At 48.2% G+C, this 21,094-nt stretch overlaps 7 protein-coding genes across 7 annotated transcripts; 2 read left to right on the plus strand and 5 right to left on the minus strand.

Annotated features, from left to right (window-relative positions):
* Positions 1–1,936: 1,936 nt before the first annotated feature.
* On the minus strand, positions 1,937–4,177 carry JR316_0011061 (NADPH-dependent diflavin oxidoreductase 1; the record flags this gene model as incomplete). The annotated part of the gene is made up of 10 exons (XM_047896724.1): positions 1,937–2,081; positions 2,135–2,357; positions 2,413–2,556; positions 2,610–2,718; positions 2,769–2,918; positions 2,967–3,139; positions 3,192–3,319; positions 3,370–3,651; positions 3,703–3,977; positions 4,028–4,177. The coding sequence occupies 10 exons, from the start codon at positions 4,175–4,177 to the stop codon at positions 1,937–1,939; spliced, it is 1,779 nt and encodes a 592-aa protein (XP_047744769.1).
* A 306-nt stretch (positions 4,178–4,483) lies between these two features.
* On the plus strand, positions 4,484–5,657 carry JR316_0011062 (putative endonuclease lcl3; the record flags this gene model as incomplete). The annotated part of the gene is made up of 7 exons (XM_047896725.1): positions 4,484–4,593; positions 4,651–4,748; positions 4,799–4,851; positions 4,910–5,032; positions 5,206–5,313; positions 5,369–5,430; positions 5,486–5,657. The coding sequence occupies 7 exons, from the start codon at positions 4,484–4,486 to the stop codon at positions 5,655–5,657; spliced, it is 726 nt and encodes a 241-aa protein (XP_047744770.1).
* A 266-nt stretch (positions 5,658–5,923) lies between these two features.
* JR316_0011063 (uncharacterized protein) lies at positions 5,924–7,158 on the plus strand (the record flags this gene model as incomplete). Its single annotated transcript, XM_047896726.1, has 2 exons — positions 5,924–6,674; positions 6,737–7,158. The coding sequence occupies 2 exons, from the start codon at positions 5,924–5,926 to the stop codon at positions 7,156–7,158; spliced, it is 1,173 nt and encodes a 390-aa protein (XP_047744771.1).
* Positions 7,159–7,507: 349 nt separating this feature from the next.
* Positions 7,508–8,675, minus strand: JR316_0011064 (Acetylesterase; the record flags this gene model as incomplete). Its single annotated transcript, XM_047896727.1, has 4 exons — positions 7,508–7,613; positions 7,674–7,857; positions 7,922–8,102; positions 8,166–8,675. The coding sequence occupies 4 exons, from the start codon at positions 8,673–8,675 to the stop codon at positions 7,508–7,510; spliced, it is 981 nt and encodes a 326-aa protein (XP_047744772.1).
* Positions 8,676–10,997: 2,322 nt separating this feature from the next.
* Positions 10,998–15,961, minus strand: JR316_0011065 (Fatty acyl-CoA synthetase and RNA processing-associated kinase 1; the record flags this gene model as incomplete). Its single annotated transcript, XM_047896728.1, has 4 exons — positions 10,998–11,025; positions 11,090–11,556; positions 11,666–14,950; positions 15,503–15,961. The coding sequence occupies 4 exons, from the start codon at positions 15,959–15,961 to the stop codon at positions 10,998–11,000; spliced, it is 4,239 nt and encodes a 1,412-aa protein (XP_047744773.1).
* A 1,561-nt stretch (positions 15,962–17,522) lies between these two features.
* Positions 17,523–19,780, minus strand: JR316_0011066 (uncharacterized protein; the record flags this gene model as incomplete). Its single annotated transcript, XM_047896729.1, has 6 exons — positions 17,523–17,933; positions 17,985–18,098; positions 18,152–19,126; positions 19,184–19,257; positions 19,319–19,443; positions 19,494–19,780. The coding sequence occupies 6 exons, from the start codon at positions 19,778–19,780 to the stop codon at positions 17,523–17,525; spliced, it is 1,986 nt and encodes a 661-aa protein (XP_047744774.1).
* A 567-nt stretch (positions 19,781–20,347) lies between these two features.
* JR316_0011067 (uncharacterized protein) lies at positions 20,348–21,070 on the minus strand (the record flags this gene model as incomplete). The annotated part of the gene is made up of 1 exon (XM_047896730.1): positions 20,348–21,070. The coding sequence occupies one exon, from the start codon at positions 21,068–21,070 to the stop codon at positions 20,348–20,350; it is 723 nt and encodes a 240-aa protein (XP_047744775.1).
* Positions 21,071–21,094: the final 24 nt, after the last annotated feature.

A 21,094-nucleotide genomic window follows, 5' to 3' on the forward strand; every position in this document is an offset into this window, starting at 1 on the left:
CATACTGGAGGACTAAACATCGCATCTATTGTAGTGGTTGGAGCAAGGTTGCAGTCACCATAGTTGAAGTACGCTCTTCAATGTTGTTATTTAGTTTGATTGTCATACAGAATATATAAGATAAACGCCACTCTTTTAAAATTGGTATTAAGCTCAAAGAATATCTTTGTGCCTGGCGTAATAAGTATACAACATCCCATCCTCCTTTGTACATTTTCTACCTGAGAAATCATAGACAGTCTTATTTAGCATATGTACAAAATACGGACGTGACGTAAGAGAAATTATTACAGTGCTCAAGTCTACTTACAGACGGATTTAAGCCACGTTTCAAGTGATTTAAATTAGGTTGACATTTGGCGGCACTTCATATCAGGCAACACTTTTGAGTTTTAATCAAAGAAGCTAAAGGAGTCTGTATACTATATGTACATTTGTCCATATAGCTAGAGACTTATAACACATTGAATTATTATGTAACAGAGTAGAACGTTGACGAGGGCCTCGAATAATGAGGCCACCACGCTAAAAGCCCATTGTCTGGCACAAACATGATATTGGTGGCCATAGTAGGTTTATAATTAGTCCAATATTGAGAGTGTAACATCACGGGTAAAATGGAACACGCGGGAATTGCACCACGCGCAACCGTTGGACTAATCTGTCCCATTAACCTATGCCATGTTACTTCCTGACCACCCGTCACTCTGGGAATCCTAACCCAGGCCGGCCATGGTAAGTCGTGAACGGTGACCGAACCGTCACAGAGAGTTACCTCACTAACCAACCTTCATTAACGTTCTACGAGCTTCTGTGACGCGTTGTTCCCCTTCACGGGCATTGCACCCGGTACTGTACACGACTCGCTTTGGCGCCGTTACCAAATCGGGAAGGTGGATCAACTCGCATTGTTAATCTCGGGCGAGCGCTCGCATTGACTTCTAAAATCATTCACCTTCACATAGGGCCGACGAAAAACGTCGGCTATCTTTATATCACGAACAATGCGCGCCAGTGGATGGGCCATTAGATTGGGCAACGACGCGCTTTGCAATGGCACAACCATATATGGTCCTACCGCGTCGCATTGATTAACCATTTCACTAGACCATGACACGCATTGTGGCCTGGGTTATTGACTATAATACTCATTCAATGGAGGGTCTACGATGTTCTCCAACACGCAGCGTTGCAGCCTCCTCCAAGTTCTCGAAGCCCACTCCCCATCGAATTTTTTTCTCAATAGACCATGCCCTCACTGATCGTTCTTCCGGTGACACCTGCGGACAAAATACGCGGAAAACACCAGACAGTATCTGCTACAGATGGGTTTGAAGTCAAAGTTACATTCCCCGAAGGTCCCTTAAGAATTGGACAGACTCTGAAAGGTCACAGTGGCAGAATCGACCACCTTTTCAAATATATGCTATCCCCACAAACGATTGGAATTAAAATTGTTGTATGTCTCTCTTTAACGCATTATTATATGCGCTCTAAAACCAAGCATTTTACCATAGTGGCCCGGATACGAAATGAGTGACATGATTCTAATACAAATTACTCCGCAAACTTCTCTAGCTGATGTTGCCAACAAAGTATCTTACGCGGTATACAGCTGGTTCAGGGTGAGATATGAAATAGTTTTCCTGAAACTTTTCCGTTTACGAATCATGTGCGTGGATTGTAGAGACAGAAAGAATTGGGAAAAGAGGGTGCACTTCCGGAGCTGGACGTTCGCTCTCTGGATCCAAGTCTTGTTTACGTGACTGGGTTGACTGCAAACAAAAACCTTCAATGTTGGCACCCGACACTTGCATTATACAAGTAAAGGTCCAGGGCCTTACAAAGCGGCTGTCTTTATAATTATCTATTGTTACGCTGCTATAATGTCATCCAAAACTATAACTACTAGAAGACTCAATAATAAAACACTTTTTCAACTCCAGCATTCCTCTATGAGGCGACCTTCTTTAACCATTAAACGTACGTACTCTTTCGCCTCATTTGCCGAAAGGCCTCCGTGAGTTTCCATAGCGTATGCGATGGAATCTTTCACAGCAGCAGGCATTTTATTCGATGATCTGTACCCAAACCTTCGTCACGCCGTGCCAAATGTATGAACAAATACACATACCCAGACACAAGAACCCATGCTTTATGGCGACCAACCAAATCCCAAATCCTCTCAGAGTCCCGGCGAATGAGATCTTGTACATACACACGAGGTTCCCCTTCTGCTCCATCACGCGAAAACGCGGTTCTGTATGTCAACAGCTGTTTGGTGGCATAATCTTGCCATTCAGAGGCGTAGTGTTGATCCTTTGAGGCTGACCGACAGCCAAAGTACAAGGTATTTGCTGAAAGCTCAAAGGTTCGTGAATTCATCGTTGGTGCCATTAAAAGCAGGCCTACCATGGCATCCATTCGCCACTCGTTGTTCAATGGCAGACCTCATAGGAGCTATTCCCGTTCCCGGCCCCACAAAGATGACCGGTGTGTCATTCTTTCCCGGGAGCCTCAACAAACCCTTTCTAACACCAACTAAAAGAGTGTCACCTAGATACCAGAATGTTAAAGGTCATTGCAAATTTATTTGAATAAATACCCACCGGGTTTAAGTATCGACAAGTATGATGTACAGACGCCTTTCCGAGGGATCTTTAATTTTGTGCGATACTTGACCATGGCGATGCAAAGATGAATTTGATGGGGATGGACCTGGCTAAGAATTTGAAGGGAATCAAATGTATACACACAGTATCACTAACTTTGATTGAGCTTGCTATAGAGAACTCTCTCGGACGAAGAGGAGGAAAGACGTCAAAAATATAGTCTTTGGGTATTTTAACATTTCGAAATTCGGTAAGGACCTCATGTATCGTTCTCCGAACGCGGTAGCAATAATCATATAGCTCGTCCTTGAAGGTGTCAGTGTAATAAGAACATTATAAGACACAAATTCTTACTGAGCCTTCGGGAGACAGGAACTCGTCTAATTTCTCTTGTTCGCGCTCGTCGGAAGTGAAATATCGTAAATATTGAAAAAATGAACGTTTAGGAACACTGTTGAAGTCAAGAAACCGCGTGAACAAGATTCGTAACGTGGTAATTGGTGGTAGGTGGTCAGGTAGCGATTGATCTTGGGAACATTATTCATGAAAGAGGAGGGGTAATGGGAAAGACACGCTCACCATACAATGCCTGCTCGATTTCAAACGGTTCGTCTGCGACATTTTGCCATCCCATGGTGATTAAGAATGACTCCACATCCGATTCTAAAGCAACAGGATGGATAACAGCAACGTCCCCTGGAGAGTACCTGCGATTCATAATTAGCCTTCAAAGTCCTCCTCTACGATTAACCCTCACTGAATATTATCCCGAAAGTCCAGCTCGAAATGACGAACATCCTGATACCATTCTGGATCTGTGATGCGTTCGTTCTTCTTGACAATAGCTTTGTGGTATTGAAGATCCGATTTCAGAGGGTCTGCAGAGTGCTCCAAGGCGGTTTGGGATGTCTCTTTGACCTTTACACGCGGAAGTGGAACTGCTTGAACAGGTTGAATTGTGAGACCTGGTGGAAGAGGCACCAACTCGAGTAACCTTTTTATTAGGCCCTCAGTCCACGGTTGTAGGGCCCCGTCTATCCTAAGGAACAATCTGTCAGCAACCGTGCTGGTACGACTACATGAAACTCACCCAAGACGGTGTTGTTCGTCGCCTTCTCCGCGTTCGTAGAACTCTGTGCCTCCAATTGATTCTAGCCGCCTTGAAAGTTTTTTTGCTGCCCAACAAAACTTCTCGTAGGCCGTGTCCCCGAGACCGAATACCGAAAAATACAGATCCTCGAAAGCGTCCGAGGGAAGGTCGCCTCGCAAAAGGCTGGTCCAGAGGGGAGTCATTGATCGAGGTTCTATACCAGATCCCGTAGTTGACACAACAAATATAACGATGGGTTCTGAAAGAAGATCTGGCTTTTATGTCCCTTTATTAGCGTCAAACACAAGAAAAATACCACACTTACTAATGAAAAGGAGTCAATGTTCACCACGCGACATTGAAAGGCAATTCTGCGACATTGGCGCGCGATGTAATCTGCTGCATCCTGAGCATTCCCTGTCTCCGTCGCGTAAACAACAAGTAGGCTGCGATCTTCCTCCTCTGATCCAGACATGGACGTCGAATTATCAGATAAAGTTTGAGTTGTCGTGACGCGGACATCGCGTGCGTCGCAAAGGAGAACCGTGAGAAAGACAAATATCACGAACAAGCAAGCAAGTTCTCCATTCTCGCTCTCAACACTCAACCTCCATCACCGAGCTATAGAATGTCATGGCTTTCTTGGAAAAAGAATGACCCACAATCCAGTGCTCATTCCCATGCTAATGATAGTCACATTACGAATCTAAAGGTTCAATTCAATGCCCTGCCTCCCGGTGTGGCAGCATTGATGGCATTCGCACTGGGTTCATCCACAGCTATGTCAGCTGTGATAATGTACAAGAGATATGGACGGAGGATACGAAACAGTGACTGGATCACACCAAAGCAACTTACGAGAAAGCGATGGCTGAGGGGTGTGGTGACAAGGTACGTACATCTTTGTGTCTCCCCGCGTCCAATTGACATATGGTCCCCATTGCCAAGTGTCGGAGATGCTGACAATTTCAGACTCTTTCATACACCGCCCCTTGGAGGTTATACATGGCCTCTAAAGTTTAGGTCTATACCATCTCTCTCGAAGGGTATGTTTCTCTCCATTCATCACTCCGCTCGCTTAGTCCAAATGTGCTAGATCTGAAGGATGAAACCATTCACATTCGCATAGCCGGTATTGATGCTCCAGAGGTAGTTTTTCGTAAATTTCTGGCGTTGATTAATTCACCAATTATGACATATCTCGCAGGCTGCGCACTTTGGAAAGCCCGCTCAACCTTACGCCGCCGAGAGCCTGGAATGGCTACGAAATAATATATTGGGAAAGTCCGTTTATTGCCAGGTCCTGCGGAAAGACCAATATACACGAATTGTAAGGTCATTCATTACCTTGGGGTTGTCAGGCTGTGCGATGTGAAGCCAAGTGGCGGTGGATGCTCAGAACGTCGCATTTATATTTGCACCAAAGCATGCCAGGACCGTTATACACTTTGAGCACCCCTTGCTGTCACGTACCCGCGATTCCGATAACTCATTGTATTCAAGGTTGCTCAGGTGTATTTATCCCCAAGAATTCTACCCGGATTTTTATTTCACGGAAAGAACGTTTCAGCTGAGATGCTGAAAGCTGGTTGGGCGGTGACGTATCAGCAGGTTTTTCTCTATTTCCCAATATGAACTTTGTTACTTTACTGAGCATCGCACACAGGCAGGTGCCGAATATGGGCATTTGGGTAAAGATGGGTTCCTTAGGTTAGAAAATGAAGCAAAGTATGCTATTTATGTTGCATATGTCCACATGAGTCATTCAATTTTTTTTGTTCAGGGCGGCTCGTCGAGGAATTTGGAAAGGGGGTAAATCATTGGAAACTCCATCGCAGTACAAAAGGCGTCATGCTGCTGCTACCACCTTGGAAGAAGCTGAAGCAGCCAAACCACGCTCTACGCGACTGGCGCCAAAGAAAGGCTGGCTAAGGTCGCTTTTCACGCGTTCGTAATCCTCAATGTAAAGTGTATCTACCAGACATGTATACCCTATGTATAGTGAGATTGATTGTTTCATTGCGATGCACAATATTGATGTGATGCACACCTTTCATGTAGGCACATCTCTGTCCTGACCTTTGTCCACAATGCGGATAACTCCTAGCGGCCATCATCATAACGTCAATATCCAGCTTCTTATCAATACCACTGGCGCCCACAGGAACCCTGTTCGTATTTAAGCCACATATGTGTATCTGGTGCACCCGTGCTTTCCGCAATGGTCAAACCGAGACCCTCTCATATCTCCTCCCTACCTCTCGAGGTGCTTGAGAAAATCATTGAAGATATAAACGGCCTCGACGACAGACAAGTCCTCGTCGACTTCTCCCTCTCGTCTAAACTCTTCCTCCGTCTGTGCCGAGCCCACCTTTTCCGGAATGTCAAGCTTTTTCTCGAACCGGGTCCTCGAGAGGCACAGGGACATCCGTCATCAGTCCAATTTATTGCGTTTTTGGCCTCCGATCCGGATGTCGCTTCGCAAATTCGATCATTGCACATAGTCAGTTCTGACTCCAATCATCCACATAGTTCGGAGGGTCATCGCACAGCGGTCATCGAACATCTATTCACTATTACTTCCAAGCTCAGCCATCTATGCAATCTCGTCATCCAATTCACCTTCTTCACGAACTGGTCGATGATTGATTCCCGTTTAAAGAACGTCATCAATGGGCTGTATAGTGCATCGACTCTACGGTATTTGGAGTTGAACTATCTGGAGCTCACAACTACCCAGTTACTTAGTTTACTTCGAATTCCAGAGGTGACCCTCATTGGAGTGTCTTCGATCGAACCTGTTGGATCAGAAGAAGTGCTACATCACCAGGGATCCCAGACAACGCAAAGCGCGGTGCACAACCTAAAAATTGTAATGAGAAGGCCCAACATGGCAAGATTTCTAGCAAACATCGTCCGCGACTCCTCCAAGTCGCTTAAAAGATTGGAATGGCTGTCAAGCCCCTACCACGGTGAGTACTCTCAAACGTTGGCGACAAATGAAAGTTGGAATAATCCTTATCTTTGTTTGCAGAAATGGAAAAAACCCAACTCGAGTGTATCATTTTGCGGGATCTTCCTGAGCTCCTCTCCATTACAATTTGCATCCCCTTAGACGAGTCCGGAATAGGCGATCTCGTTACCCTATTTGGAAGTGCGAAGGGTGGAACAAATCTTTGTCGACTGGAGAGCATTCACGTCGTTTGCGACTATAAGCGTCTTCCTGACCGCCGCAGTATCGATGATTGGAACTGGCGCGGCGTAGACTCAATGCTTATTGATGATATCTATGAGTCTTTACGTACCATGAAGGTGTCTGTCAAGAGAGTCATATACCCAAAGCACCGGCAGCCCTCGAATGAGATATACCGGAATATGCTCCGGGAGCTGTTAGATATCTTTCGGGAGAAACTGTTCATGACTTTGAACAAAGGGGTCAGGATAGAAGGCGCCTAAATCTCGTAACTGGGTTTCACACTTTTTCTTATTTTTGATGTAGACTAACGATTGACAATCATCGTGTGGCTCCCCGTCAAGATATCTGGCAACATTTTCCTGCTTGGGATTCATTTAATGATCTTTTCATTTCAAGTTTATCGATATACGACTAATGAGTTCAGTCCACTTGCCTTTTCATACCAGCTCATATTAATTATAACCAATGTACGCCATTGAAGCTATTTATCGTTTTTCCCCACGAGATTCACAGCATATGTCACTGTCTTCAAGTTTATTCATACCACTAGATTGCTGCGGATACTTATATATGTGGAGGTACTTTTTCGTACGATCAATGGCCGCTCGCTCAACTGAGCCAAGTGGTCCATTTGTTCTTCTTTCCCTCAATAACTTGTGCAATTTCCCTGGCCACAATCCGATCTGCTTGCTCACTTGGATGGAGCTCATCAAACCTTGTTTTTCTTGATCAACAACCACGCTCTGTCAGGGATAAAGGTTTAGAGTGGACTTACCACAAGAAGCTATCCCTATCTGTTCCTTTTGCGATGGTGCAGTCCCCCGTGTCGCTCGTAGATTCATTGAGCTCAAAGACACAGGCTTGCACGGCACCAGTCACATTGAGTGGGGCAGTACCGTTCAAATACAAAGCAGGGTGCGCGAACATGTCGGCAAAGAGGCTATGGGAGTCGAATATACCTACAAAGAGTTATCCACATAGTTAGGATTTCCGCACTACTGTGAAAGCTGTGATTTACGATACCTATGTGAGCACCAGGGAGTGTGGGCGCCAAAGCTTGTAGCATAAGCTTTGTCAAAGCGTTTCCTGACAAGACAAGTTCCTTCATGAACACGCTCCATTCGGTTGTGTTTCGTTGTGCAGTCCAGTATCGAGCAGGATACGAATTTGGTGAGTAGAGCGGGACTGTCTCCAGGGGGATCATCTGTATCAAGAATCATGGTTTGAGAAATTGTACTATTCAGTCCTGCAGTCGAAATCTACGAACGTTTTGGAAGAGGAAGTTACGGGCGCCACTGGAGAACAGTACTTTGACCCAGTTTATCATGCACTCCGTGACATCCACTAAGCTAGCTTGGTCACTTCCTGTAAGGAGTGCATTAGATCCAACGTCGTTGGTACCAAGCCACAATGTATAAAGTGTCTGGTCGGGATTGACAATTCCTTTCTTTGGCGGTTTGGTATTTGGGGCGGTGCCCGTAGCGTTAAAGTATGTAGGCAGTTGGCTTTCGAAGAGGGAAGGGAAAGGTCTGAAGGTGAGGTTGTTTGAGCAGGTCGCGCCTGATCTGGCAAATGGGAAGAGGTCCACATGTGCGAAGCCCGCTGCGTAGACTGGCCATTGCGTCCCCCCGTTAGATACAATCACTGTGTCGGTGTAGCTGTCCCCGAAAGTGACGAGATTTTTAATTTGTCCTGCACGAAGTCCAACAGCGAGAGCTGACCCTGCGGCAGCTACACAAGCAAGATAAAGCCTGACAACACTACTAGCCCGTACCATCGTAAAGCTGCGGTTGAGGATTGGGAACGGCTGGGGTGATCTACGTGGGCACAATGGCCCAGGAGCACCCGTATTTATGTTGTCCTCGAGGGAGTTCCAAGTCCTTGCGCGTATAGATAACCGATGCTAGCAAAGAATTCTATTCCTTACTCTCACCGGCCCCTAGCAGAGTTATTCCGGGACAATACTTAGTTTAATTTGCGTTTATGTGTTGATGAAAACCTGCGCAACCATCGTTGTCAGAGGTCACAAGGTATCTAGAAGTACCGTGGTCCAAGCTGGCGAAGGTATGACAAGCGGTAAAGACTCTCCAGAGCGTGCTGTCATGCAGAGGATAAAAATTTTCGTGGAATAGATCGGACATATCAAGTTAAAGATGCGCTTCTTGAGTGGGGAGAAGTCACAGGGTTTCTTGCAATTCGTTATTATTATCTTCCAAGCGGGACGGAAATACCGACAAACTCCCGTTTGCAGTCCAAACGAAGTGGTTAATGTCTTCACATCAGAGGTAGAGGTTACAGGTCTCGCTGAGTGTATAGCCAAGTACCACTATGCGATCAAATCCCGGGTTTAGTTATGGAATTGGCCAATGATGAATGGACTAAAATTGTATTCGACGACAGAATTTAGACCTGGCAAATTCGTTCGATCTCATCAATCAAGACTCTCGACTTATAATAATAATATGTCGACCAAAGGAGCAAAGGCAACTAAAGGTCACGGACCGCTTGAACATCCGAAAGATTCAATGGAAAATAAAGCATGTTCTTCTGTGCCTTACGCGCTACAATGCATATCAATTGACAAGCGCTTGCTAGTCTGGTGTGGTTGAAAGTTCATTCAATACTTTTGTTGAGTTGAACTTCATGAGGTTCTTATATTGTATGTATGTATGTATCCTGTCGATAAATAACTGTCGCTTGTCAATGTTATGGATCCAACTAACTACGTCACAATCCGGAAACAAAGCCTCTGCACGGAGTACATCCACCAAAAATTACCATTCTGCATCGATCCAAAACAGCGATACCATCCGACAAGAAGCATATAAGAGAGGAAGAAGAAATAGAAACAGAAAGAAAAGACTAGTGTCTAAACGGAAGGGGTTGAGAGAAAATTCTGCCATTTTTTGAGGGAAAGGTCGGAGAAACAGGGAAAGAGAAAGAGATGTCATGAAGATGATGATATGAGGACAAAAACAACAAAAAATGTATTAAAATACTAGAATATTAGGGTATTCATTCCTACTAAAAGCTAATAGCACACGAGTCAGAAAAAGAAAAAAAAAGATCTGAAAAACCGATGGCAGAAAAGAAAAAACAAGAGTAAGGGAAATTGGATGTTGAAAGCTAGAGTGCCGACAAATCACGAAAGTGTTGTACGGTTCTACCTGCGTACAAACAGATATAAAAGGTAACGATCAGTGATCGTGTGTTAGAGGAGGAAGTGGGGATGAGTGATGACGACGGAAGTACGAGAACAGAGAAAAAAAATCCAGGTGGATATCAAGTTAAAGGAAGATAAGAAGATGCAGACAGGAACGCTGAGATAGATGGATATCGATGAACAGAAAGAAAAAAGAAAAGAAACAGCGAAAAAGTACGAGAACTCAACTCAAAAAGAAGAAGAAAAGAAGTTGAACGAAATGAAAACAATTGGAACAGACAGGTGGACGGATGATGGATCGAGCAACGGCTTCTAAGTGTTGAAAGTATTGCGTTTTGAGGTGGGTGATTCCAGGACCAAATAGGAGTCGGAAAGACGAGATACGGTCGGCGGGGATGCTTGTGGACATATCCGAGAAAAATTCCATGCGCGGTGCACATATAATTGTAAAGGTGCGATGCGCGACGCGCAAAGCGTGTATACGCCCGAGGGCAGCCAAAATCGAGTCTGTTCTGCCCAATTGATGATAGATAGATAGAGAACATTCATGTGTTTTTGGGGAGAAACGGTGACGATGAAGGAGGTTAGAAAGTCGGGAAGGCAGCGGGAAAGGATGTTGGCAAATAGGGATAGGATGATACAGTGCGGATCACTTGAGAGCCGACAATAGTGATAAAATAGGGGTTTCCCTCTGTGTCTTGGGTAGGGAGACTTGGAATACAATGGGATCGAGACATTGAAAGTGGAAGAGGACCGGAAGACGAAGGGCGACAAGTAGATACAAATAGATGAGGGGTGATTGAATGGCAAGTTGGGCCGATGAGGAGATCGATTCCTATGGCCTAAAGTATATCCACATTCACATCTATATCTATAGGTGTATGAATGGGAAAGGTGAGGACACTTGACAGTGTTTTACAGATAGAACCCCCAGGATTAGTGGGCAGCAGACAAGTCCGCGCGTCTAAAGACAAAGAAATAGACATCAGCAAAAAAGGTTGCTTCCAGATAAAGAGGAATAAACTCACTCTCTCAAAGTATCATACAAAAACTTATAACTCCTCAAATTGCCCTTCAGCCTTCTAATGTCCAAGCTGTACGTATCGTTCAATCGATCCAGTCGAGTCAGCTCAACGCTGAACCGCACTTCGTCACCAGCATCTTGGTTAGGGTCTCCATACGCTGGTCCCTTACCCGCTTTGCTGGAACTAGAGGATGCAGCAGGCACCGCAGTGAGTGGCGATGGCGATGGCGAAATCGGGCTGCCCAGAGTGTCTTGTCCGTTCATGTTCAAAGGCTCGCCAACGACCACTGAAGTCTCATCGTCGAACGCCAGAGAGTTGTTGCCTGCTGCTCCTGACACAGATGTAGAGGAAGAGGCGGGTCCATGAGTCGAAACCTGCGAGGATTGTCTGCGCATGAGCAGCCCGCGGAGCATGCCCCCTGTCCCCGAAAACGCAGAGGGAGAAGGAAGCGGTAAACCACGCTTGTCGACCTACAGGGAGCAAAAGAGACAAATTCAATCAGCAATCTTCGACATCTCAAAGCCGCCGCCACGTTTCTTCATAAAACATCAAAGCAGCAGCAAAAAAAAACGAACGCACCCCGTTAGACGCAGCGCTGCCCATCATGGTCACAACCGCCAACTGGCCCTGTCCCTCCCCTTCTTGACCAGCAACAATAGTATCCTTCTTCTTCTTGACCCTGACACACCTGACCTTGTATTCGCTCTCCATCTGCGCCTCAACACCCATACCCTCAAGAACCTTCTTCACATGCGCCATCACTTCCGGCGGCGGACGCGTGGTGATCGTCGTCTGGTCCACCGCGCCGTGATGGATCCGTAGTTGGCTGTACGGATGCGGCGCCTGCTGACCCGCCTGGCCATGTGGGTGCGCGTGCTGGTTTTGATGATGATGATGATGATGATGATGCTTTTCGGTCGTCGACGTGTTGCGCTCGCGCCCGACGGCCGTGACGCTGTTCCTGAACCTCGTGACGAAGCTCGACGCGCTGATGCTAGCCGCTGACGCGCTCGCGTCCGTCGCGGCACTCGCCGTGCGCAGGGGCTGGATGGGCGTCTTGCTTGCATTTCCTTTCGCGTTGGATGTAGCCGTGTGAGCACCAGAAGGGCGGGGCGTGGAGGGCGTAGTGACCACAACTTGAGGCGCCGCCGTCGCTGGCTGCTGTTGTTGCAACTCCTTTTCCTTTTCCTGCTGATTGACAGTGCTGCTGGAAGCTGAGTAACCTCTCTTGTACTTGCCCTCCTGCTGTTGCTGCTGCAACTCGTGACCCTGACCAGGATGCGTAGGTGTAGGCGTCGCCTCTTCGTCGCCTCCTGGTCCACCCATGTTGAGACCGTACCCGACAGACTCCCGGCCCTTCGACTTGGTCCTGAACCACTGCATGACCTTCTTTGCCTTGCTCGTCGACGCCTGCATCCCGCTTCCAGGTGTTGGCACGCCGCCAAATTCCTGCGACGGCGAGAACGCACCTCCGCCTCCGGGACTTGGCTCAATAGCCGACACAGGGCCGGGCACAGGCGCAGTCGTCGGAACAGCCAAGGTCATCGCACCTGCGCCTGCACCCGCACCCGCAACGCCAGGCAGCGCGCTCTTTGAACCAGACACATCGCGATGCGGGTATGCCGCAGCAACCGGCGTACTCGCCATCCTCCTATCCTTGTCCTTCTCCTTGCTCTCCTTGTCCTTCTTCCCTCTGACCGAGCGGAATGGCTCAACCATGACTGTAAGCGTGTTCCGCCTGCTTGCCTTCTTCGTTGGCTGCCTGCTGCTACTACCGCCAGTGCCATTACTCTCTTTACTCTCCTTGTCCTCCTCGCTTGCGCTCACACTCGCCGTCGCACTAGGGGTAAGCACAACACTCCCGACGCTGGCGCTGGGCGTCACATCCCCGTCGTCCTTCGCAGCGGCATTCGGGCCTGCGCCGCTTCCGAGCCCACCAAAGATCTTGCCGAGGCCCATGCGGTCCACACTAGACTTTCCCTTCTTGTGGCCCTGCTGCTGCTGGCCCGAAACCGACGGCGGCTTGATGGACGACGTTGACCCAGTCGTGCCCGTCGCGACATCCGGCGTCGTTGGCGCGTTCGTGAAGGTCGACTCGGACGCTTGTGTAGGCGCCGCGGACACAGGAGCAGGCGCTGGTGCGCTGGACACATTGATGCTCAAACCATTCGCATTTGCGGCGGCGGCGGCTTTGGCTGCCGCTGAAGGCGGAGACGATGCTGTTGCAGGAGGTGGGCGATATGCAGACGGTGCAGTGGCTGTGGTCGTCGACACAGCAGGCGATGACGCGGCTACAGGAGGCGGCGAGGGCAGAGGCTTGGGCGGAGATCTCTTCTCTGTTTGCTGCTGCTGCTGCTGAGCCTGTTGCTGCCTTTCTCTCTGGCCTTGGCTCTGGCTTCCGCTTCGTCCTCTGCGTCCTTTAGGCGCATCATACTCAACCTGGATCGTATGTCTGAATTTGTCTCCTCCAGGTGATTTATTAGCGTTGCCATTGGATGCCTGAGCAGGAGGAATACCTGGCGGCGCAAGCCCTCCGGAGACAGGGGGCAAACCGCCAGAAACTGGAGGCAAACCCGACACGGCACCATTCGAAGGCGGGCCAGACGTGAACGCAAACGGATCGTCATCACTGAGACCGGCCGCCGCTGGGCTGCCGTACACCTTTGGAGCCTTGCCTTTAGCATTGCCCGCATTGGCAGTGGGTGTTGCAGGTTGCTGCAGTGCTGCTGCACTGACAAGCGGCATCGACGCCGAAGCCTGAGCAGGCCCACCAGGAGACATAGAGAGCGACTGGTCGACGGACGAGTCGTATAGGTATTCAGGCTGCACGGAGCGGCTGCGCGGCGTAGCGCCCCCTTGTTGCTGTCTGGACGATTGTTGCTGCTGTTGTTGCTGCTGTTGGGCATATATCGCCTCTCGCTCCCTCTCCCTGTCTCGTTCACGATCACGGTGTTCCGTCGGCCTATGGCTCTGCGTCCTTCCAGGGGTAGGCGCAACAGCTGTGCCGCTCCCGCCTGCCGCCATCGCATTGGAACCCGATGACCCTCCGGCTCCAGAGTTTGCGGCAGCGGCAGCGGCAGCCGCCTGGCGCATCTGTTTCTGATACTGGATGCGCTTCTGCTGGTGGCCGTCCATGGCGAGTTTCTCGAGCTCTTCGACCGTCCTGCCAAATGCAACAGGAGGACCCCCGTCTGTGTTGTTTTTGCGTCCTCCAGAGCTATCAACCCAATACGCACTCAACCACGGGTGGCGCATGACGCCCTCCAGAGACGTCCTGCGGGTCGGGTCCGGAACGAGCATGAGACTCAAGAGGTCTCGCGCTTCAGCTGAAATGTAGTCTGGGAAGCTTAGAGGGGTCGAAACGATGTATTTGTACAACAGATTGATATTGTCGCCATCCGGATTGGCCGGGTCGTCGTCGAAGGGCAGATATCCAGCGAGCATGGCATACAGAATAACACCACAACTCCAAATATCGACCGCGCTGCCGACATACAGTCCCTCGCTGATAACGAGCTCAGGGGCGGCATAGCACGGACTACCGCAGCTCGTCTGCATGAGGTCGTCGCTCTTGTGCTCGAACCTGTTCGCAAAGCCGAAGTCGGTGATGATCACATTCCTGTTGCGGTCCAACAGCAGGTTCTCCAGCTTTAGGTCTCGATGCACAATCTTCTTTTGGTGGATGTACCACACCCCTGAGATGAGCTGCGAAAAAAGTCGGGCTGCGTCCTTCTCCCGTAGGTATCTGTGTGCCAAAATGTGGTCGAACAATTCTCCGCCCGAGGCATACTCAAGAATGATTCCGATGTACTTGTCGGTCTCGATGACATCGTACAAACGTACGATGTTTGGGTGCTTGAGGGTCTGAAATGTACGTTAGCTTCTGTAATACTGTGTATGACAGGGAACAGATAAAAAGAGTAATGTGTTGAAAAGGAAATAAATCCGGAGTCGAAGTGCACGTCTCCGCGGACTGGCGGGCTAGCCGTTTATGGACAGCCGACTTAAGAAGGGAAAAACGTCAGGATTGAAGCAAAGCAGTCCGCGGACTGGCGGGCTTGCCAAATTAGGGATGCGAACACGGATTGTTCAAGGAAAACATTCTCCAAAAACAGGGGTCGCCAGCAAAGAAAACGAATAGAACAGACAAGAAAATAGACATCAACCCAACAAATTAGAGGTCAAAAGGCTGGCTGTTTTCCTGTGGAATTTTATAGCAACTAGCCTGGTTAAGCCGCATGAATTCCGAGGAAGGCTCCTTGACATCGTCCAAGGGTCACAGAAATCCAATTTTCCGGACAAGAAGTTATGGGCATGGAGGCAAAATAGATACAGCCGGTAGAACACTGCATCAAATTCTACTACCCAGCCGCGAGAACGCCGATAGAAATAGAAAATACAGAAAATAAAACACACCTTCAAGACTTCAATTTCCCGTTCGACCTTGCTCATCCTCACAGTGCTGTCCACATTCCCTCTGCGAATCAACTTTACAGCAACCTCTTCTCCCCACTGGCTGTGCAACCCGAGTTTAACCTTTCCGAATTCACCCTCGCCGAGCGTCTGCAAAAGCAGATACGGCCCAAACTTGGGGATGGTTCGTCTCGGATGGGCGGCGCTGTACGCTACCGCCGCCGGGTGCGCGTACACGTCGGGGTATTGCGGATTTTGGGTGAGCGCAGCGCTCGGCTGGCTGTTAGTGTGAGAATCGGCGTTGTTGCTGTGATGGGGCACCGGGAGCAACGACGTGTGCCCCTGGTTCGAATATGGCTGTTGATGGTGGTGATGGCTGTTGTGGTGGGCCGTTGGGGACACGACGGTGTGCGAGGCGCGTTGCCTGCGAGATGCAGATGATGGGGGTGCTGGGCTCGCCATCGAGCTCGCTGTTGCTTCCTGTGACTGGACGCGTGTCCTGGTTCAAGTTGTTGGTGTTCGTAGTGGATGTGCTGATGCTGATGATGATATTGAACTCTTCTACTGAATGGTAGTCAAGATGGACGGTGTAGGGATAGAGGCGATGTGATTCTGATAATAGTGGTTAATGTTGAGTAGTCCTTGGGTCGCAGCTCGTCATCACCCAACTAGAGATCTGTGAATAAGCAAACAATCAGCTCGTTCCACGTTCCCAGGTTAACGGCTCCTCGGGCAGTAGAGAAGAAGGAAAAGAACAAAAAACCGGATGCGAAGGTGTAGAAAAAGAGAAAATACAGACGTCTGTTTTGTGATCGTTGATGGTGGTTGGTAGTCAATGTACTGACCGTGACCGGACTCTAGCCCCTGGAAACCGTGGGAATTTTCAATCCATGACAAAAAACTTTGCTTCCGCCGTTCTCGACTCCGTCCGAGTCCCTCCCAAGTCATCCCAAGTCCCTCTTTCTGCTCAAATTCATGAGATTCATGCTCTTTCTCGTCCTCAGTATCATTCTGTCTCTGAATTGGAGAATACTTGTTTTTGAGAATATCTAGGTGACATATCATTTGTGGCAGTTTTCTTCAAATGTCCAACTCTCAACTCCCGAATCCCGAGAATCGATATTTTACCCCTGTCTCTACCCCTGTTCTCTGCTCCCACTGTTTCGAATACATGCAGGCGATCGCAGCCTCGAGGTTTCGTGTAGGCCACAACTGAATAACCTACACGCAGTGATCTCCGTATCAATGTGCATCAATCATGTCTGACGAACATTAGACACGACAGATATGTTATATTCAGGGTTCTTCCTCTCTGTTGCTCCACCACTATCAACCGAGTCCAGTGTCCTTTCCCGTCGCACTCACAGTCGCCGATCACAACTTTTTGACCTACGAAACACCAGCAACGGATCATCTCTTCATTAACGCTAACAAAAATATCCCATAGCACTCTAATTCATGTGCAAGTACACTGCTGCTGCGACCAAGGCTAAGCAGGTTCTCTCCATTTCAATGCATACATAATAACTCATAATGACTAGTAAAGATCCCACCGTGCATCAGGCTGCTGCGACGCAGGCAGTGTCCCCTGCAGTAAATCTCCGCCTGTGATAAATATAACGAGCAGAGCAAACAAAGTTACACATACATGTCGTTGGCGACCCGGGTGGTGTAAATTTCAATGCGCCTTCGGCCGCATGACACCGGCTTGGCCCAATTCTTTCTGGGTCAAGGCTGTTAAATACTTATGGCTAGAAGATTTAACATTTAAGTAGAATGGAAAGCCTCGTTCAACTTACTTATCTTCTTCTTGATATTCAGTTATGTATACTGCCATTCCCACAACTTCAACACTACACCACAATGACCTTCATAGAACAAGTACAAACATGCTAAGTACGACTACATCGGGGTCCGGGGCAAAGGTAACACAGCAATGAGCTTTCTCCATTATAAAACCGCCTTACAGAAAATCAGTCCGAACGACACTCATGTTTATCAGGTCCACATCCTGGTTTGATTATCACATTGATATCCTCGCTAGTTCAAGAGGCGGTGGTTGCTCCAGTTTTATAAAAGGGAACATTGTGCCTTTGTATTCGACCGTTTTTCTGCGCCCTTTCTTGTCGCCGACTCCGCCCATCGTAGGATCCCACGTGTCAGGATCTTCGTAGTATTGAAAAATCAAGTCAGAATCGAGCCCCCCATCTGTTGGGCCGGAATTTAGAAGGACGGACAACATTCTGAGACAGTTTGTCCGGAAATTAATGAAGTCTGGTTCGCAGGTTTGAAGTATCATTGAAAAGTCAAGGAGAACGACACATTCCACTTGGGCAGTGGGATGTGTGTACAGTACAAATTGGCGATCATGCCAATCCATCTGTGTTATGTCTCCAGCATCCAGAACACGGACAGCATGGCGACAACTTTGAATCTGGTACAGCTATATTAGCCTCTCCGAAGGACCAACGATATAAATACGTACAACTTGGATCTGCTGAGCAGAACTCAATTTATTTGCGCGTTCGGAGTCCAGATGGTATCCGTCGATATATTCCATGAGTAGCCCTTGAATGGCCACTCCGTTAGGTAGAATAAACTATTAGAATTATTAATCAGAGAAAATGCCCATACTATAACGATAAATGCTACCTGATGTTGCCCATAAAACCAAGGAATAACCGTTCCTTGTACAGGACGAAGTTTATTATAAACGATCGTCTCGATATCAGCACAGTCTTCGGCGATGGATACTGACCCAAACCAAAGGGGAAAGGGATCTTCGTAGTCAATCAAGTCATGTAAATCTTGGAATCGGTCGTCAAAAAGTTTTAAACAAAGCAAAGGTGAGGAGGATACAGGGTGCCCATCGATTGATGTCAGCCTGCAGCGGTAGACAGAGCAGAATCCATTTCTCGCCCCTTCCGCTAGCACGTCGTCAATCTGAAGTGCGAACGATTTGCTTTGTGCCAATGCCTTGTCAAGACCGCCTTGAGACAACGATGACACACGGTAAATTATTTGGAGATGATTCTTAGTGTCCGAAGGCATCTCGGATGGATCGAACGGATACAAGGGGGACGGAACCTGTATAGCTGGATTGAAGCGTTGATTTGTGGTCCCGTGAAGAATATCTTTAGCATGTGTGACAAGTTTGGATTTACGTTGCAGCACATGCTTATTCCATCGAAAAAATTGCAGAGCTCTGTTACGGTCCCGTAACAAAGTAGCGAGGTCAAAGTCAGAATTGCGATTACACGTAGCAATCAAGTGCTCATCGGAATGCAGAGGTTGGTCGGGGTTTTGAGGCGGACCCATCGGAAGAATGAAATTCTCATCCCATACGCCAGCGTACACATCAGGGCCATTCATAAAGCCAATCGGCGGCAATGCATCGAGCAAGCAAGCAGCTGCTAAAGTTCTCAATGCCGCCGGAATATGGGATGTTTCTACCTTGATAAAAATGTCTTTTCCTACAGTGATGTACCCACCTTTTCTCATAAAGAAAACTGCGATATCTTTGAAATTTGTCACGATGACTGATGATGCAGAATCCGAGATCTTTGAAAACGCGAATTTGAGGCCGGCGGAGCACGTTTGTCCATCAGGTTCAAACAGTTCGTCTGGCTGTAACATGCATAATTATTCGGTCTAAGGCATGTTGAAAAACTATACCTGACTTACGACAAACAGAATATATGGAGGATAAATAGAGTACAACTTGAACTCGTCGGTTGTAAAGGTAGCTCCAACAATGACTGCGAGAAAAAATTCAAATATGAGAAATGATTATTAAATCACTCAAGGACAGCGGCTAACAATTTCCGAGTTCAACTTTGACACATCCCATTGGATTACCTTGTAGCAATTCAGGGCTGTGAAGCGTATTTAATAACTTTGCAATTGGGCTTATGAGTGACTGCATATAGTCTCCTAGTGGGAGTCTGCGCGGCAATGAGCGTTTCCAATGCGCACAATTCAATATTGTGCATACCTAGATGTGTCCGAGGATTCCACTGGCCATTCAACAATTCGATGGCGATTGTATCCCACAGACTGATGAAGTTTTCGAAGGCAATGGTAAAGCTTGCGATGAGCTGAAACATCCGCCTTCCAATGTTTGTCGGAATGCGGCGGAGTGGACGGAAACGTAGTAAAAGGCGGTAACGAGTGTGGTGGCGCAGGAGGAAGTTGAGAAAAAACACAATCGACACGTTTAGCTTCGGTCGTGAACATGACCATCCTACACGTTTGCGGTCGGAACAAAGTTGAACGCCACATTAAGAGTGGAAATACTGAGGTGGCAAGCCTGTGTGATCACTTGAAAGTTATACGAGTCGTGGACATCGTGTGAAATATCCGCTATAACGGGAGATGAAAATTTTTCGAATGCCGGTGTTTCTGTGGGAAAGCATAAAATACCTTTGAACTCAGGCTCCTAAAACCTGACCCTCGTATCGAGAGGAGGCCTAATTACGTATACGGGACGGTAAGATATGCAGCCCTAAATAGTAAATACAGAAATACAGATGCAGATTGAAAAGATACAGGACGCTTCACAATTTCGGTACAGCATGTGCAAAGTAAAATAACGATGATACGAGAGGCACACAGCCAGGAGGATCGTAACACTTAATAATATAAGTGGTGTCAAATTCTATGTGGGTTGATGGGGTATTTTGTGTGATTGTCGAACCTTGCAAGATAGCCTAAAGAGAGCCTCGCAGCAAAAATAAGAACAACTTGTTGTCCATGGTATTCACGGTGCGGTTGTGGCGGATGAGGATGAGATATTCAACTGCGCCGCATGGCTATTTTAATGCACAAAATCATAACAGTCAGCTACATTTAAGAATTAAAAATGAATGAAAGACTCAACTCGCGTAGTGTGTCATAAATATACTTGTAGCTCCTGAGATGGCCCTTCAGGCGCCGTATATCGAGACTGTATGTCCCAGGCAGTCCAGAAAGTTGTGTGAGCTCCACAGAAAACCGGACTTCGTGCGACGGGTCGGACGCAGGCGATGGGCCATACAGCGTGCACTTTTGCAGCGACATCGATTGCTTGGACTTGAGGCGCCTCAAATTGCTCCTCGAGGAGCTGACACGAAGCGGCTGCAGAGCACACTCCGGCTCTTGAATCTGCGTCTGCGATATCCGATGGACCTGGACGTTACGCTTGGGTGCGCGTTTAGGGGCGCGCGCCGCGTGTGCTTCGGTCTCGGTATCTGAGCCAGACCCGGACGATTCGGATTCGGATCCACTGCTGCTGCTACTGAACTCGTCCTTTTCCTCCTCATCAACTTCGTCCCAGGCCTCGTCCCACTTTGCATCGCTGTTGGGGGCACCGGCTCCCGGACGCACGCAGCGCAGGCGGAAGGCGCTCTCGTCACGCACACGCACGCCCATGCGGAGGAGCAGGGCACGCATATTGTCCATTGCCTGCGAGGGTGGAACTGTGGTGATGGTCCTGCGGTCAATGGCGCCTTGGTGGACTCGGATTTGAGAGACAAGGGTATTCGAGAGGCTCTGAGAAGAAGCTTGGTGCTTGAGGGCTGTGGTGGTCGACATTGTCAGTTTGCTGGTTTGTCCAGA

This window comes from Psilocybe cubensis, chromosome 10 (assembly GCF_017499595.1).
Source record: "Psilocybe cubensis strain MGC-MH-2018 chromosome 10, whole genome shotgun sequence".
NCBI lineage: Eukaryota > Fungi > Basidiomycota > Agaricomycetes > Agaricales > Agrocybaceae > Psilocybe > Psilocybe cubensis.